General features: G+C 44.7%; 1 protein-coding gene across 1 annotated transcript in view; it reads right to left on the bottom strand.

Moving 5' to 3' along the window:
• Window positions 1-468: 468 nt before the first annotated feature.
• Window positions 469-15,375, bottom strand: part of SUGP1 (SURP and G-patch domain containing 1) — a 74,844-nt gene continuing 59,937 nt past the window's right edge. Inside the window, exons 13-14 of the mRNA XM_088478420.1 lie at window positions 13,847-13,976; window positions 469-735 (exon numbers count right to left, since the gene is read on the bottom strand). Coding sequence (XP_088334546.1) covers window positions 709-735; window positions 13,847-13,976 — 157 coding nt within the window. The 3' untranslated portion in view covers window positions 469-708. The remainder of the gene's footprint in view (window positions 736-13,846; window positions 13,977-15,375) is intronic.

The following is a 15,375-nucleotide window of genomic DNA, read 5'->3' as shown; positions in this document are numbered from 1 at the left end:
ATGTGTTTGAATTGTAAGTATAGCATGAAATAACAACCAAAAGAGCAACATAATAAATATTAATAAATTAAAAACAAACTACTTGTTTTCCAGATACTAGAGTCTTTTTTTTATCCTCCCCATTTTCAGTCATCAGTATTACTTGCATATAAAATGCAGCTAAATGGTATATACTAGTCACTCTAATTAGCACTGCCGTGCCTCCCCACAGCTCCACATTTGTGCTAGTAGTGAGAGCTGAAAAAACAGGATATGAAGCAAGGAGGCCAGCAGTGGTGAGAGTGATTTACATATTGGGTAAGCTTCTGGTGGCTTAATATTTACCAAAATAAAATATGTGCTAAATTGGTTTCTCTTTTACCTCCCATGGGTATCCTAGCCTCAAACTGCAGATAAAACAAGCCTCTCTCATACGCTTTCTACATCAGCATACTCTACACTTCAGTTGGAAAGAAGATATTGATCATCTTGAGTTAAAAACATATTTATTAAATCTATATGTTTTCCACTGAACGAGTCGACAGTGAGAGGGCAATCTAGGGTACAAGTGTGTGCCAGTTACTGGTTAAATTACTGCTGGAGGGTTTATCAAGGTTTGTTGAGTAGAGTGGGATAAATAGGTGATTGCAGCCTGCAAACTAAACACTTTTCAGACATCAGATGTAGCCCTGTGTTCTCTGGAGATAATAGACAGATTTCCCCGATCCATTAGTAGTAGGGGCGTCTTGGATTATTCTGCAAATACAATAAGAATTAGATCAGCAAATAATTCACTTAATCATTGTCACTTATATAGCACAAACATATTCACTGTACAGTCGGGTAATTCACAACAGTTTCTGCCACTTTTGCAGATCACAGTTTATCAGTCTCTGTAAATATTTTTTATATTTCCAGTGGATACCACCCCGATCTTTACTTCAATGCTAATCCTGGGAACTCCCTGCTGCTAGATTAAGCTGCTCTACTCGGGTAACCGATGTGTGTACTACTCCCATTACTGTGTTGACACAATGCCTACCTACCTGTATGTTAGCTCCTCTTACTGTGACAGGCTGTTTGTTGATGCCTTGACTCGCTTAACACCATTGTGGCTAGGATTAATAGTGCTCTAACCCTGCTTACTTTTGGGATGACCCTAAATTTGATCCCATCTACATGAAGCCACTTTCAAAATAATCAATCCACCATTGACAAGATCATTCCAATTTAGTCAACTATCCACAAGAGTTCATTTGTATTTTTATTTCTTAAAAAGGAGCATGACAGGTCTTACAGTTGCCCCCTCCACTGCTAGTCATCCTACTCTATCCTTTCTTACCCCATTTCTTCCCCTTCCTCTTTTTTCCCCCATTTCCATTCTCTGTCCCTCCCTTTTCCCCCCATATCTCCTTTCCTTTGCACACTCACTGACATTCCACCACTGTGGTTTGGTGGACCATCCATCACCCTGGGACTGGATCCCATTTAGACTACTTCTGTGTTCTACCACCACTTCCAAGCACCTCAGATTGTTTAGTTCAGAGATGCATATTCCTCTCTAAGCAAACTAAATAAAGGGGATTGTAGCCATTGTAGGTCACCTACACTATTTCTTCTTCTTTTGGTGGCTGATGAAATTACTAAATTCATATAATTGAGGTTATATAAATTAGGTAACGCAGATGGTATAATAGTTAGCATTACTTCCCACTACAGCTTTAACTGTGTGGAGTTTGTATATTCTCCCTGTGCTTGTGTGGGTTTCCTCTGGGTAATCAGATTTCCTACCACAATCTAAAAATATATTTGTAGTTTAATTGGCTCCTGACAAACTTTAACCCAAGCATATATGAGTGTATACATGTGGTGGGGAATATAGATTAAAAGATCCACTGGGGCAGGGATGATTTGAATGGCCAAATATTTTCTGTAAAGCTCTGCAGAATATAATATAATAAATATATATACACACACACACACATGCATATACATACATACACACACACACACACACACACTATATGAACAACTTGTAAGAATAGTAGTCTTTTATATTGATGATTTTCATTATAGTAAACCCCAATTGGGTTTCAACTTCAAGGGTTTCAACCTCTAAAGGCAGATTTTTATTCTATCCGTTCTTATTCCTGTGGTGACATTCCTGCTCTCCTTTGCTTCTCTTTTCTTTGAGACTACTCAGAGAGCAGTCCCCACCTTACCCTTTACTTGCTCAGCTTTGTTTAAAGTTTAGTGGTCTTTTCTCCCCCCAAGATCATCATGGCTCTAAAGATTTTGTCTATTAACGGAAACAGCCTAAAAACCCACAAGAAAAGCACCTTGGTCTTTCGAGCTTGCCGACGAGAGGGAGACAATATTGTGCTCATGCAAAACAAAACACAACTTTTTAGGTACCCACACCTGGCTAAGGTAGGCTATTCTCCCAAACGTTATTAGCGTTAATGCCATGCAGAAAAAACATAGGTGTTGTCATCCTGCTCCTTAACCACGTTCCCTTAGTCTTTAGCTCTGCATATGCTGATCCAGATTGCCGCTTCTTCATAGAAAACGGTGCCCTCCTCTCTGAAACTATTACACTAGTCCCCATTTATGCCCCTAGTTAGAATCAGGGATGATTTTTCTCAGTGGCTTTTAAGCATACTGGGCAAGTCTCATTGCCCAACACTCTTCACGAGAATCTCGAGTTCTCCTTGATAATCTTGCCTTATTTTACATTCATATGCTAAAGATTTTATCTTCTACTCAGCCCCACATCGTGTTTATACCCATATTGATATGCTTTGTATGAAAGTCTTATTTCACTCCTCTACTGTAACAGTATCCCCTCGCCTCCTTTCAAAATTTCAAATGGGACACATCACGGTTGACCCCTTTCTCCAATAATAATTGTATTGTTAATAAAAATCGTTGCAGCCAAGCTTCGACTCCATTCATGCCTTTCCGGTTTTAGGGTGGGCGGGCCAGAACACAAAACAGCACATTATGTGGATTATGTACTTTTAACACTCTCTGACCTGACTAAATCGATCCCCTCTTTGCTTCAAGAAGCCCTGTAAAGCAATCAGTCACCCCCAAAATTAAATTCTTAGTTTAAATATCACTAATGCCATGAAACTGGATCTAGATCATAGTTTCCTATTTCAGTGGCATCAAAACAAAATAAAATATCTAGGGATTTATATGACCAAAAACTATCAGTTTGTCAAGCTAATTTTCCCCCATTTCTCTATTGTTTAAGCCAGAAGTTCCCAAACGCGGTCCTCAAGGCTTCCCAACAGTTCAGCTTTTAGAGATATCCATGGTTAAGCACAGGTGACTTAATTAGTACCTCAGGCAATTTGATTTAACCACCTGTGCTTTACCTTGGATATCCGTAAACCCTGAACTGTTGGGGAGCCTTGAGGACCGCGTTTGGGAACCTCTGATTTAAGCAGATTTGGATAAATAAAAACCCCTTTACATTACTTGGTTGGGTCGGACCACGACTGTAAAGTTAAAATTGCTGCCATGCTTGCTGTATGTGTTCCAGACCCTCCCAATCTAGATTTCTCCTTACGTGTTAAAATCTTTGCAGCATTATTAGTCGCTTTTTAACTGGCAAAATAAGAGTCCTAAAATCTGACTTCATATACTTCAACTCTCCACACAGAGCTGCGAATTGGGTATGCCTGACTTCAAGCACTACTATCTAGCGGCCTGGCTTGCCCAATGCGTACTTTGGTATAGTACTCATTGCTCCAGGATCTGGACGGTAATTGAGACCAAGAGTGTTGGGATATTGTATAGAAACACAAACAATTGATAGATGGCGCTAATGTCCCACAGCAGATGATATAAAAATAATTAAATACACAAAAACAGTATTAATAATCCCTTATTGGAATTCCTAGGGCACGGAGGTGTTTGCCGGTGGTGTGTCTCCATCCCCAGACTGTTTGTTTGCAGCCACGATACCCAGGTTTATCTTTTCTCCAGACACATCAGCCCCATACCGCTGGTCTATGTACAACGCTCTGCCGGGATATGTGCAAGATCTATAGGCACAGTGAGTCACTACTTGACTAGTGCCGGGAGGAGACCTGCTCCCTATTCATCTCCGGAGGAATTAACAGAAGCCACGGAGGTTGCAGACTGATTGCCGCCGGAGCGGCTTATACTGAAGGAGGATAGTGAGTACTGTTGAGCACACAAACATACTGAGGCTCCAGTACCACCCTGACTATTATTATTATTACTCCATTTCATCTGCTGTCTAGGTTGGAGTACACTTTTACCAGATACAAGTCTTGCATTATCGATTATTCCTGGCATGGTTGTTACTTATTGCTACAGTTATTTAGAACTCCAGCAATTATTCTACTGCACGTAGAACTGTTACTGTGCATACTTTTCAATCATCCTAATTGGAGAAGAATATCTGCACTTCACACTTTAGGGATATTGGAGATCATTATCCACTGGCTGTTTTTTGATGCTGACTCATATATATTTAATTGACTTTATTAATTTTATTTATTTATTTCATTGTATTTATTTAATTGTCTTATGTACATGTTTATTATTTGAATTGCAATACCCTTTTTTAGGAATTCCAATAAGGGATTATTAATACTGTTTTTGTGTATTTAATAACAGGATTTTGGTACTTACCGATAAATCCCTTTCTCGGATTCCACAGGGGACACTGGAGGACTTCAAGACAGTGGGGTATAGACGGTGCTGAGTTGAGCTGGCACTTTAAATTCAAATGAAGTGTGAGTAGCTCCTCCCCTCTATACCCCCCAATAGGCCAGTATTAGAACCGTGCCCGAGGGGAGCAGAGAAAAAAGATTGACAGAAGAGGAGGAGATGAAAGTACACATAACAACTGAAAGGTGAAAACAAAGTAAAATAGAATGAAACAAGAGATGACAAACAAACATTCATAACATCACCCTAGACAACAAACATGACTCCAATAGGCATAAGAGGTATGGCAGGAGGAACAACGCCGGGTGGGCGTCCAGTGTCCCCTGTGGAATCGCAGAAAGGGATTTATCGGTAAGTACCAAAATCCTGTTTTCTCCTTCATCCACTAGGGGAAACTGGAGGACTTCAAGACAGTGGGGACATCCCAGAGCTCTCATCACAGGTGGGAAAGTGCTGAGAACCCTGCAAAACAGACCGACCATATTGCGCCGCAAAAATCGCAAAGGTGTCAAATCTGTAAAACCGAACAAAAGTATGCCGGCCCAACCAAGTAGCTGCCCGGCATAGAAATTCCATAGAAACGCCTCGAGCAGCCGCCCACATTCCACTGAGCGAGTGGAATGTGCAGTAATGGAAGATGGAGGTTCTCTAGACGAGGCCATATACGCCTGTCGTATGGTCAGACGAATCCATCGAGCCAGTGTCTGTTTGGAAGCTGGCCAACCCGGACGAGCAGCATCATACAAAACAAAGAGTATCTGTCTTGCGAACGGCTGCTGTCCTGTCTACATATATGCGAAGAGGTCTAACCACATCCAAGGATCTAGAAGGAGGAGAATCCTGTGGAAGAACCGGAACCACAATGGGTTGATTGATGTGGAAGGCCGAAACCACCTTAGACAGAAAATCCATTCTGGTGCGTAGATCAGCTCTATCCTCATGAAATACTAAATATGGTGGACGACATGATAAAGCTCCCAGCTCCGACACCCTCCTCGCGGAAGCTAGAGCCAGCAGAAGTATCACCTTCCATGAAAGATACTTCAATTCCACAGACTCCAAAGGCTCGAACAGCGAAGACTGCAAGAAAGACAGGACAAAGTCCAAGTCCCATGGAGCTGTAGGAGGAACAAAGGATGGTTTCAATCTAACCACACCCTGCAGAAAAGTCTGCACATCCGGTAATAAGGCCAATTTCTTTTGGAAGAAAACAGAGTGCTGAAATTTGTACCTTCAGAGATCCCAACCTAAGGCCCGCTGAGAAACCTGCTTGCAGAAAAAGCAGAAATCTGGGAAGACTGAACTCCATAGAAGGCAAACTCTACGTTTGCACCAGGCTACATATGCCTTCCAAACACGATGGTAATGCTTGGAAGTAACTTCCTTTCTGGCTCTAAGCATCATAAGAATCACCTTGGAAGCTATCCCTTTACGTCTTAAGATGGCCCTTTCAACAACCACGCTGTCAAACGTAGTGGCTTTAAGTTTGGATAGACTAAAGGACCCTGAAGGAGCAGATCCTCTCTGAGTGGTAAAGGCCACGGATTGTCTACCAAGAGGAGCTGAATGTTGGAGTACCTGCGGAAGACCCCACCGTTGGACCAGCAGCTGAAACACCTGTGGATGTAGAGCCCATTCTCCTGGATGTACATCCTGATGACTGAGGTAATCTGCCTCCAATTTTCAACGCCCGGTATGAAGATTGCCGAAATTGACCTTGCGTAGCTTTCCGCCCAGATAACAATCTGGCTGACTTCCTTCATGGCCGCACAACTTCTTGTGCCTCCTTGTTTGTTTATGTATGCCACTGCTGTGGCATTGTCGGACTGGACCCTGACTGCTCGGCCCCTCAGAAAGTGAGCTGCTGTCTGTAATGCATAGAAAACTGCTCTTAACTCCAATATTGGAAGACTCGATTCCTGTGCTGTCCAGCGTCCCTGGACATCCGTGGTAAGAAGCGTCCAATCCCACTCTCCGAATCTCTATCCCTCCGCAAGGTGAACTGAGTTTAGCCACCACAGTAGGGAAATCCGAGTCTTGGGTTGTAACCTGACTTTTGTGAAGAAACAGGTGGGATCCCGACCATTGTGATAGGAGATCTAGCTGAAAAGGTCTGGAGTGAAAACGACTGTACTGGACAGCCTTGAAGGGTGCCACCATCTTTCCCAGAAGTCGGATACATGCATGAACCGAAACCTGAGACGTCGAAGAACCAACCTCACCATCTCCTGAATGGAACTTATCTTGTCCTGGGGAAGAAACACCCTTTGAGACACTGGGCCTGATTCAGACCCGGACGCTATTTGCGGACGGCCGTTCCAAAATAGAGGCCGTCTATTTAAATTGAGCCTCTATGAGCGAGTGAGCGAACGAAAAATGCGCTCGCTATTTTGTAAAGACGCCCCTTTGCCGTTCGCATCACACGTCATCTCCGGTATTTATTAGATTAATCGGGTACATCGAAAGGCATCTGAACTGCTCGCAGTGCTTGTGGTAGCTTTTTCTTACCGCTATCACTGCGAGCAGTTCAGGTTAAAAGACAACCAAGTGACGTGGTCGATGACGCTCCTTTACTAATTATGCACTCCCATTAAATGCCCTTTTGACAGTTTGGCACGCCTGCGTTCGGATCTCCACCAGACTGCAATCTCTGTGTCGGTTGCAGATGCGATTTGTGAAAATTCAGGATCCATCCATGACGAATGAGGAGGTTGTGCATCATGGTGATGTCCTGTAATAGTTGATCCTTGGAATTCGCCTTCAGGAGTAGGTTGTCCAGGTATGGAATAATAGTGATTCCTTGTTTCCGAAGGAGACTCATCATCACAGCCATAACCTTTGTGAATACCCGTGGGGCCGAAGATAAGCCAAAGGGCAAGGTCTGAAACTTTAGATGTGAATCCCGAACTGCGAATCTCAGGAAAGCCTGGTGAGGTGGCCAAATGGGAATGTGCAGGTAGGCGTCCTTGATATCTAGAAATACCATGAACTCGCCCTCCTCCAAGCCTGCAATTACCGACTGAAGAGACTCCATCTTGAACCTGAAAATCCGTAAGTATGGATTGTGATCCTTTAAGTTTAGAATGGGTCTGACCAAGCCGTCCGGCTTCGGAACGACAAAAAGACTGCAGTAAAATCATTTTCCCTTCTGATGACTGGGGACTTGGATTACCACTTTCATGGACAGAAGCCTGTCTACTGCTTTCTATAAGACTATACTTCTGTCGTTGGAAACTGGCAAACCTGTGGTAAAAAAAACGATTCGGGGGTTGCAGTTGGAAATCGAGCTTGTAGCCCCAAATTATTAGATCTCGGACCCAAGCATCCGCACAGGTTTCCGTCCAGACCTCGCTGAAGTCCCGAAGACGCGCTCCCACTCTGGGGTACCCCAGGTGAGAGGGGAGCCCATCATGCACTGGGTTTAGAAGGGGACTTAACCGCCTGTAGACTCGAGCCTGTGGTGGCTGCGGTTCTACACCGACCTCTGGAACCACGGGATGTTGAAGATCCTCCTCTGAAACGACCACGTGAGCACCCCGGGGCCCAAAACAAAGGTCCAGAGTAAGATAGTCTCGGTGGAGGAGCAGTAGTTGGTAGAAAAGTGGATTTACCTCCAGTAGCCTGAGATATCCACTTATCTAATTCTGCTCCAAAAAGAACACCTCCAGTGACAGGGAGTGCTTCCACAGCCTTTTTGGATTCTGCGTCAACCTGCCAAGTTTTGAGCCACAGCGCCCACCATGCTGAAATTGCCAGAGCTGAAGTTCTGGAGGCAATAGAACAAACATCCTTAGACGCTTCTCCCAGGTAAGCTGCCGCTTCACCTATATGTTTTGCTAGCGGAATGAGTTCCTCCACTGGCAGCTGATCTTTCATTCCATCCGCCAATTGCTTAGCCCAAATTTCGATAGCCTTGTTAGTCCAGCAGCTAACTATCGCTGGATGAAGAGTCACCCCTGCAGCAGTGTAAATGGACTTAAGAGTGCTCTCCAGTCTCCTTTAACGACGTGACTCCAGGAACAAGGAGCGTAGTCTTTTTTGACAATCGCAATACAGATGTATCAATTGTAGGGGGGAGTTTCACAAGCTTTTCTATTATCTGCTGGAAAGGGATAAAATGAAAAAAACGCCGGGATATCTGAAACTTTTAATCTGGATGTTCCCAGGCTGTCGTTAGAAGGAAGTCCAGCTCTTCCGATATAGGGAAAGCCGTAGCTTGCCTTTGCTTCTTAAGAAAGAAAGACTGTTTTGCAGGACCTGAGTCTTCTTCCTGTATTTGCAATACCTGTCGTATTGCAGCAATCAATGCTTCTATTCCCTCTGATACCGGTTCAGGTTCAGACTCCAGAGGCTCTTTAAGTGAATCTGGGGCATGCCCACCCTCTTCTAATTCCGGCATATCCTACTCCTCCTCTGGGTCATCCCAATGGAGGACTGAGGGTAACAATCTCTTTTTAGAGACCTGCGGAGCGGACGCCATTGTCATGGCTTTGGAAATCCCCTCCATAGAAACAGCTAGGGATCTTGCCCAAGCTGGTTCCTCTGTAGCAGCTGACCTGTAAGTCTCTCTTTCTCTGCGAGAAGCCTCCAGTTCAGCCGAGACAGAGGACATAACAGATATAACCTGCGTCCAAGACGGTGGTTCTGACATCTCTGCAGATTGTTGATCTGTATAACAACCGTCACACAATCTAGAAGCAGATGACTGCCCCTGTGTAAATTTCTTTCCACACTTTTTGCAGGTAAATAACTTTTGCGAAGCCTTAGACCTGCCAGTCATGCTACATACAGACCCCACACAAACCACAGAGGTTAAGTGGGGTACAGAGAGATTGGAGACAGTCACACTTGCCCACAACGGCGCTCTTAGCAGTGCCAGAATGGCAGGCAAAGGATTAATTATTATTATGCTCCAAAACACTCTCTTTACATCAGCCTAAACCCCTGCTGTAATACATACAGATCCGTAGGCTTTCCAGCGCTGCCTCTCCCTGTAATGGCCACCAGCAGTCTGCAGAGAAACGCTGGGGCTGATGGGAGGCAGGAGAAGGAAGTCGGAGCTAAGCTCCGCCCCCTGCATTCTAGCGCCATTCTGTAAACGGGCGCTTAACCCAGTACATATATATATATAAATATATATACACCCAATCCAAATTACCGGCACTCCTGTAGTGTGAGCAAAAGATTTTCTTGCTGCGGTGCTCTCCCTGGGGATGGACGTCCCCCGTATGTATAATTTTCAAAAGGCAGGCACTCGCAGACTACATAGGCTTAGAAAAAAAACTAATGCTTTATTGCATTAGCGCATCTACGTTTCGGGGTACATTCCCCGTCATCAGGACATCACTGTGTCCTGATGACAGGGAATGTACCCCGAAACGTAGATGCGCTAATGCAATAAAGCATTCGTTTTTTTCTAAGCCTATGTAGTCTGCGAGTGCCTGCCTTTTGAAAATTATATATATATATATATATATATATATATATATACACTGCCTCTGCAGTGTTATGCTGAGCCGCCTAATGCCGGGAAATCACAGGCTACCTTGCTAATCAGGGAGCTGGAGCGCACAGGAAGCCGCCTCTGTTAGCCATAAGCTGGCTTCCCTCCTAATCAGGGAGAGAGGGACAGAGAGGGAGAGGGGGAGAGAGGGAGGGAGGGAGAGGGGGAGAGAGGGAGGGAGGGAGAGGGGGAGAGAGGGAGGGAGGGAGAGGGGGAGAGAGAGAGAGGCAGGGAGGGAGAGAGGGGGAGGGGGGGAGAGAGAGAGGGAGGGAGGGAGGGAGGGGAGGGAGAGCGAGAGGCGCGCTGGCTGTACTGCCGTCGGCACGCTCTCTGGTGGTCTGTGAGGCCGCCTCTGATAGCCATAAGCTGGCTTCCCTGCTAATCAGGGAGCCAGCTGTACATACAGAGAGACGCGCTGGCTGATGCTGCTGTCGGCGCGCTCTCTGGGAGGTCTTGTGAGGCCGCCTCTGACATCACTAAGCTGGCTGCCCTGCTAATCAGTGTGCCAGCTGTACTTAGTTGACGCGCTGGTGGCAGTGTGCCGCCGGCGAAGATCTGACTGTGGGGCCACCTAATGTATCAATAAGCTGGCTGCCCTGCTAATCAGGGAGCCAGCTGTACTCACAGGGAGACGCGCTGAGGAGGCTTCCTGCTGCAGGCTCTGATTGTGGGGGGTCCGCGCTGCAAGCAGCGGCATGTGGCCCCCCCCTTTAAGACTGGGGTCTCAGGTGTCGGGGACCCCAGGCTAAGTGCATACACTTGCGAGTGGGTCCCCTCCGGCAGCGTACCGTGTAGCAGACAGGCAGTTGCAGCTACTGCCCGTCTGTCCTCAGTGATTGTAGGAATTCTATTTATTAAAAACTATCCTAGCCCTAAGAGCAAGAGAGATCTTTTTTGTGACCTGCTCCCACTCGGGCACAAACTAATACTGGCCTATAGGGGGGTATAGAGGGGAGGAGCTAGTCACACTTCATTTAAATTTAAAGTGCCAGCTCCACTCAGCACCATCTATACCCCACTGTCTTGAAGTCCTCCAGTGTCCCCTAGTGGATGAAGGAGAAAAATTATTTTTATATCATCTGCTGTGGGACATTAGCACCATCTATCAATTGTTTGTGTTTCTGTTTTGATTGCTGGTGGTCTTGGCAAGACCCCCGATAGTTGTGCAGCTTTTATAACCAGCAGATAGAGTACACTCTATACCCCCACTGGCTCCTTAGCTAATATATTTGTTTGGGATATTGTATACCTAATCCCTATTCTGGACCCTTAGAATCCAAAGTCCCCCTTCTGCCCAGAGTCATCCCACAATTGCACACTCACTTAGAATTTGGGATAGTCTGATTGCACAATTTAGAATACATCCCTCTCCCAGTCCCATTGTTCCCTTATTCAAAGCTTCCCTCCGGGATATAACAGTGCTGCTTTTGAGACACTTTTCCGTATGATGGAGATGCTTTGCAAACCAGCATGCCTGCAGCTTAATTAAACCCTCTCCCAGTCAAGATGCAATGAGTTTGCACAAGTCTTTGTAGATAAAGTATCCTCCATCCGGGCTGAAATCCCCACAGTGCCATCAAATGAGTGCCAAACTACCAAGTCTGCCAAGGTAAGCCATCTGTCTTCATAAGACAGCTTTGACATAATGAATGTAAAAGACATTGCTAAAATTATCCTAATGTTGCGACCCACCACCTGTGATCTGGACCCTGCCTCAACCAGGCTTCTCATAGGGTGTATGGACGATTGGTCCTGTAATTGCAAATTAGTTCACTGCTCTTTGCAAACAAGCATTTTTCCAGAACCACTAATGGAAGCAATTGTTAGACCACTTCTTAAAAAATCTCATATAGACCACAACTGCATGACCAACTATAGATCAGTATCCAACCATCCTTTTCTAGGAAAGGTCATTGAGAAAGTGGTGACAACACAACTGGAAACCCGCCTGTCTATCCATGATATTTATGATCCATTCCAGTCAGGATTCAGGAGAAGACTTCTGGATCTCTCTGCAACATTTGATACCGTGGACCACAGGATTCTAATTGAGCACCTGAAAAATTTATGTGTACTGGATGGCATAGTCCTTAGCTGGTTCAAATCATTTCTGACCGGCAGGTCGCAGAGAGTTTCTTCTGGAGTAAACCCTTCATCCCCAGTGCCACTCCCATGCAGTGTCCCACAGCGTTCTATATCATCTCCCATGCTTTTTGCAGTATACATGCTACCATTGGGTGAGATAATCAGACAGGGCTACAGCATAGCCAACCAACAGGACTTGGGGGTTCAGAATTACAAAACACTGAACATGTGCGGATTCTTGGTACTGTCCTGGTTAGTGACTTGACACTTAAACATCAGGTATCAGCCACAATCAAATCCTCATTCTTTCATCTGAGAAACATAGCCAGAATAAAGCACTTAATTCCCTCAGAAGATCTGCCTAAAGTCAAGCATGCATTTATATCATCACACCTAGACTACTGCAACGCACTCTACCGTGGTCTCTCAGCAAAAGAATTGCACCGCTTACAGATGGTACAAAATGCAGCTGCCAGGCTATTAACCAACCAGCCCCATTCCAGCTACATAACACCCATTCTCTACTCCCTTCTCTGGCTGCCTGTCAGATGGCGAATTGTTTTCAAGATTTACTTACTAACTTTCAAAGCCCTACATGACCAGGGCCCAAGGTACCTGAAGCAGCTTCTGATCCCTTACTGTCCCACTCAATTACTGAGATCCGTAGATGAAGGACTATTAACCTAAGTACCTAGAATCTCCCTGAAATTCGTCTGGAGGGGGTGGGGAGCTCTGAGTTTGAGAGGCCTCCACTCTAGAATCCTTCAAAAATAGACTCAAGACCTATTCACCCAAGCATTTCACCAATGTCCCTTGTTAAGCTTGTTTTGTATTTTGTACTGTAAAGGCAAATGTTAAGCACTTTGAGTCCTATAGGAGAAAAGCGCTATATAAACATTATTATTACCGAAGATTCTACTATTCCTTCTTTTTATGACATCAAAGATACAATTTTTAATACCTAATAGGTCCTTCTCTCAATATTTACAGATAAGTAATTTCCATTACTCAATGAAGCCTAGATACTCCTCTAGAGGACCCGCACAAAAAGGATTGGGAAAGAGATCTTGGTGAGACATTTGACAACAAAGACTGGGAGGAAATTAGATATAACACAGCTTCCACCTCTATAAGTGTCAAATTAAAAAAAAAAAAATACTATATCCATGGTACCTAGTCAATTCTAGACTTTAAAAGTTCTCCTCATCTGCTCCCTTTAGTTGTTGGAGAGAGGGTTTGGTGACGGGAATTTTCAGCCATAACCCTAAACTGCTGCCTTTCTGGAGGGATATCTGAACTTATAGGTTTAAAACAATTGTATTGACAACATTTAGGTCAGCCATGTCCTTTTGAAAGCAGACAGATATTGTAAAAGTACTATATGGAAAAAAGGCAGAACGTGTTTGCAGGAAACAGTCATCAATCATAAATTAAAAATCTTCTTGGTGATAGAAATGGCAGGACTAAGTCACACAAACCAAAAAGAACATTTCTATAGTAGAAAATAAGCAGAAACAAAGTGTCTGTTACAACCAAAACAATTTCTGTATTCCAGTTTAGTGAACATACCAGTGGATTAGGCCGGAAGCGGTATGCAAGCATCATTCTTTTCCGGAAAGCTTCATATTCATCATCATTTTTTGATAAATCTGCTGGGCGGTCTATGCCAAAACCAGCCCCATCAACGGCTGTCGATCCTCTGAAATCAAAAGTGTTGGTTACATGCTTGAAAATATGTAATACTGCAGGACATACAATGGTACCTTAAGAAATGTCACTGTACTCTCCATAAAAAGCCCATTATCACGAATGGTGAATTCAACAAAAAGCTCCTGGCCAAGATTATCCCAGGGTAAATCTTGGCCAAGAGCCAATTCACCTGCAAATATAAGTATTTGTGGAGTGTGGGAGGAAACTCACACAAGCAGAGAGAATACACAAACTCCACACAATTAGGGCTGTGGTGGGAATCAAACCATTACACCGTCTTCTCTAACTTATACGTATAACTTCAAAAAAGGAGATTTATGTTTTTACCTGTTAAATCCTTTTCTTGGAATCCATAAGGAACACAGGCTTCAACACTGGGTTTAGGTTGCTAAGCTGGAGGCTGGGCAGCAAATAGTTTTGCTTTCCAGCAGCCCAGGTTCCCTCTACCCTATATCCCACCCCCAGCCCAGAGATCCAGTTAAATAAACAAGACCAAGGCAAGGAGACAAAAGACTGGCATATACAATACACAGTGGATGTGAAAAGGGGGAACAGTGCAAAACGTCTGCAAGCCAGGTGCTTCAGGGTGGGTGCCCTTGTCACCTATGGATTCCATGAAAGGGATTTAACAGGTAAGAACATAAATCTCCTTTTACTCTGGTCATCCATAGGGGACACAGGCTTCAACACTGGGATGTCACAAAGCTGTCCACCTAAGAGAGGGGGCGCTCCTGAGCTACACTGGGAACCCATCTCCCAAAGGCCACGTCGGCAGAGGTATCAAAGGAATAGCACTTTATGAAGGTATGGGCAGAGGACCATGTGGCTGCTTTACACAGCTTCTCTGCAGAGGTGCCCCTTGTCTAGCTTCCAAAGGAGTTACCACTGCCCAGGTGGAATGAGCTTGCACCACGGCAGGGGTAGGAAGATCAACCAGAGACTAAGCCTGGCGGATAGTCAAAAGGAGTCGTCTAGCCAAAGTCTGCTTAGTAGCTGACCAGCCCGGTATGTTGAAGTCATACAGGACAAAGAGCATCTGTTTTATGGAGATCACTTGTCCTGTCCACATAAATCCGGAGGGCCCTGTTACGGGGAAGAAACCGGTACGAAAAAATAAGGGACCACAATCTCCTGGTTGATAAGAAACTAGGACACCACCTTAGGAAGGTAGTCCAATTACGTTAGAAGCAGAGCCCGGTCCGAGTGAAAAATAAGAAAAGGTGAGTGACAGGATGATGAGCTAAAGTCAGAGACTCTACGGGCTGATGCGATGGTGAGGAGGAAGACAGTTTTCCATGTAAGCCAGCAAATGTCCATGGTGTCTATAGGCTCTAAGGGAGAGGACTGTAGAGCCTGAAGAACTAAGGATAAGTTCCACGGAGCAACCG

Source organism: Taudactylus pleione, unplaced genomic scaffold, assembly GCF_031769625.1.
Source record: "Taudactylus pleione unplaced genomic scaffold, aTauple2 ptg000214l, whole genome shotgun sequence".
In the NCBI taxonomy this organism is placed as follows: Eukaryota; Metazoa; Chordata; class Amphibia; order Anura; family Myobatrachidae; genus Taudactylus; species Taudactylus pleione.
Note: the sequence above shows the minus strand (reverse complement) of the source record. Positions and strands in the feature narration are given on the sequence as shown.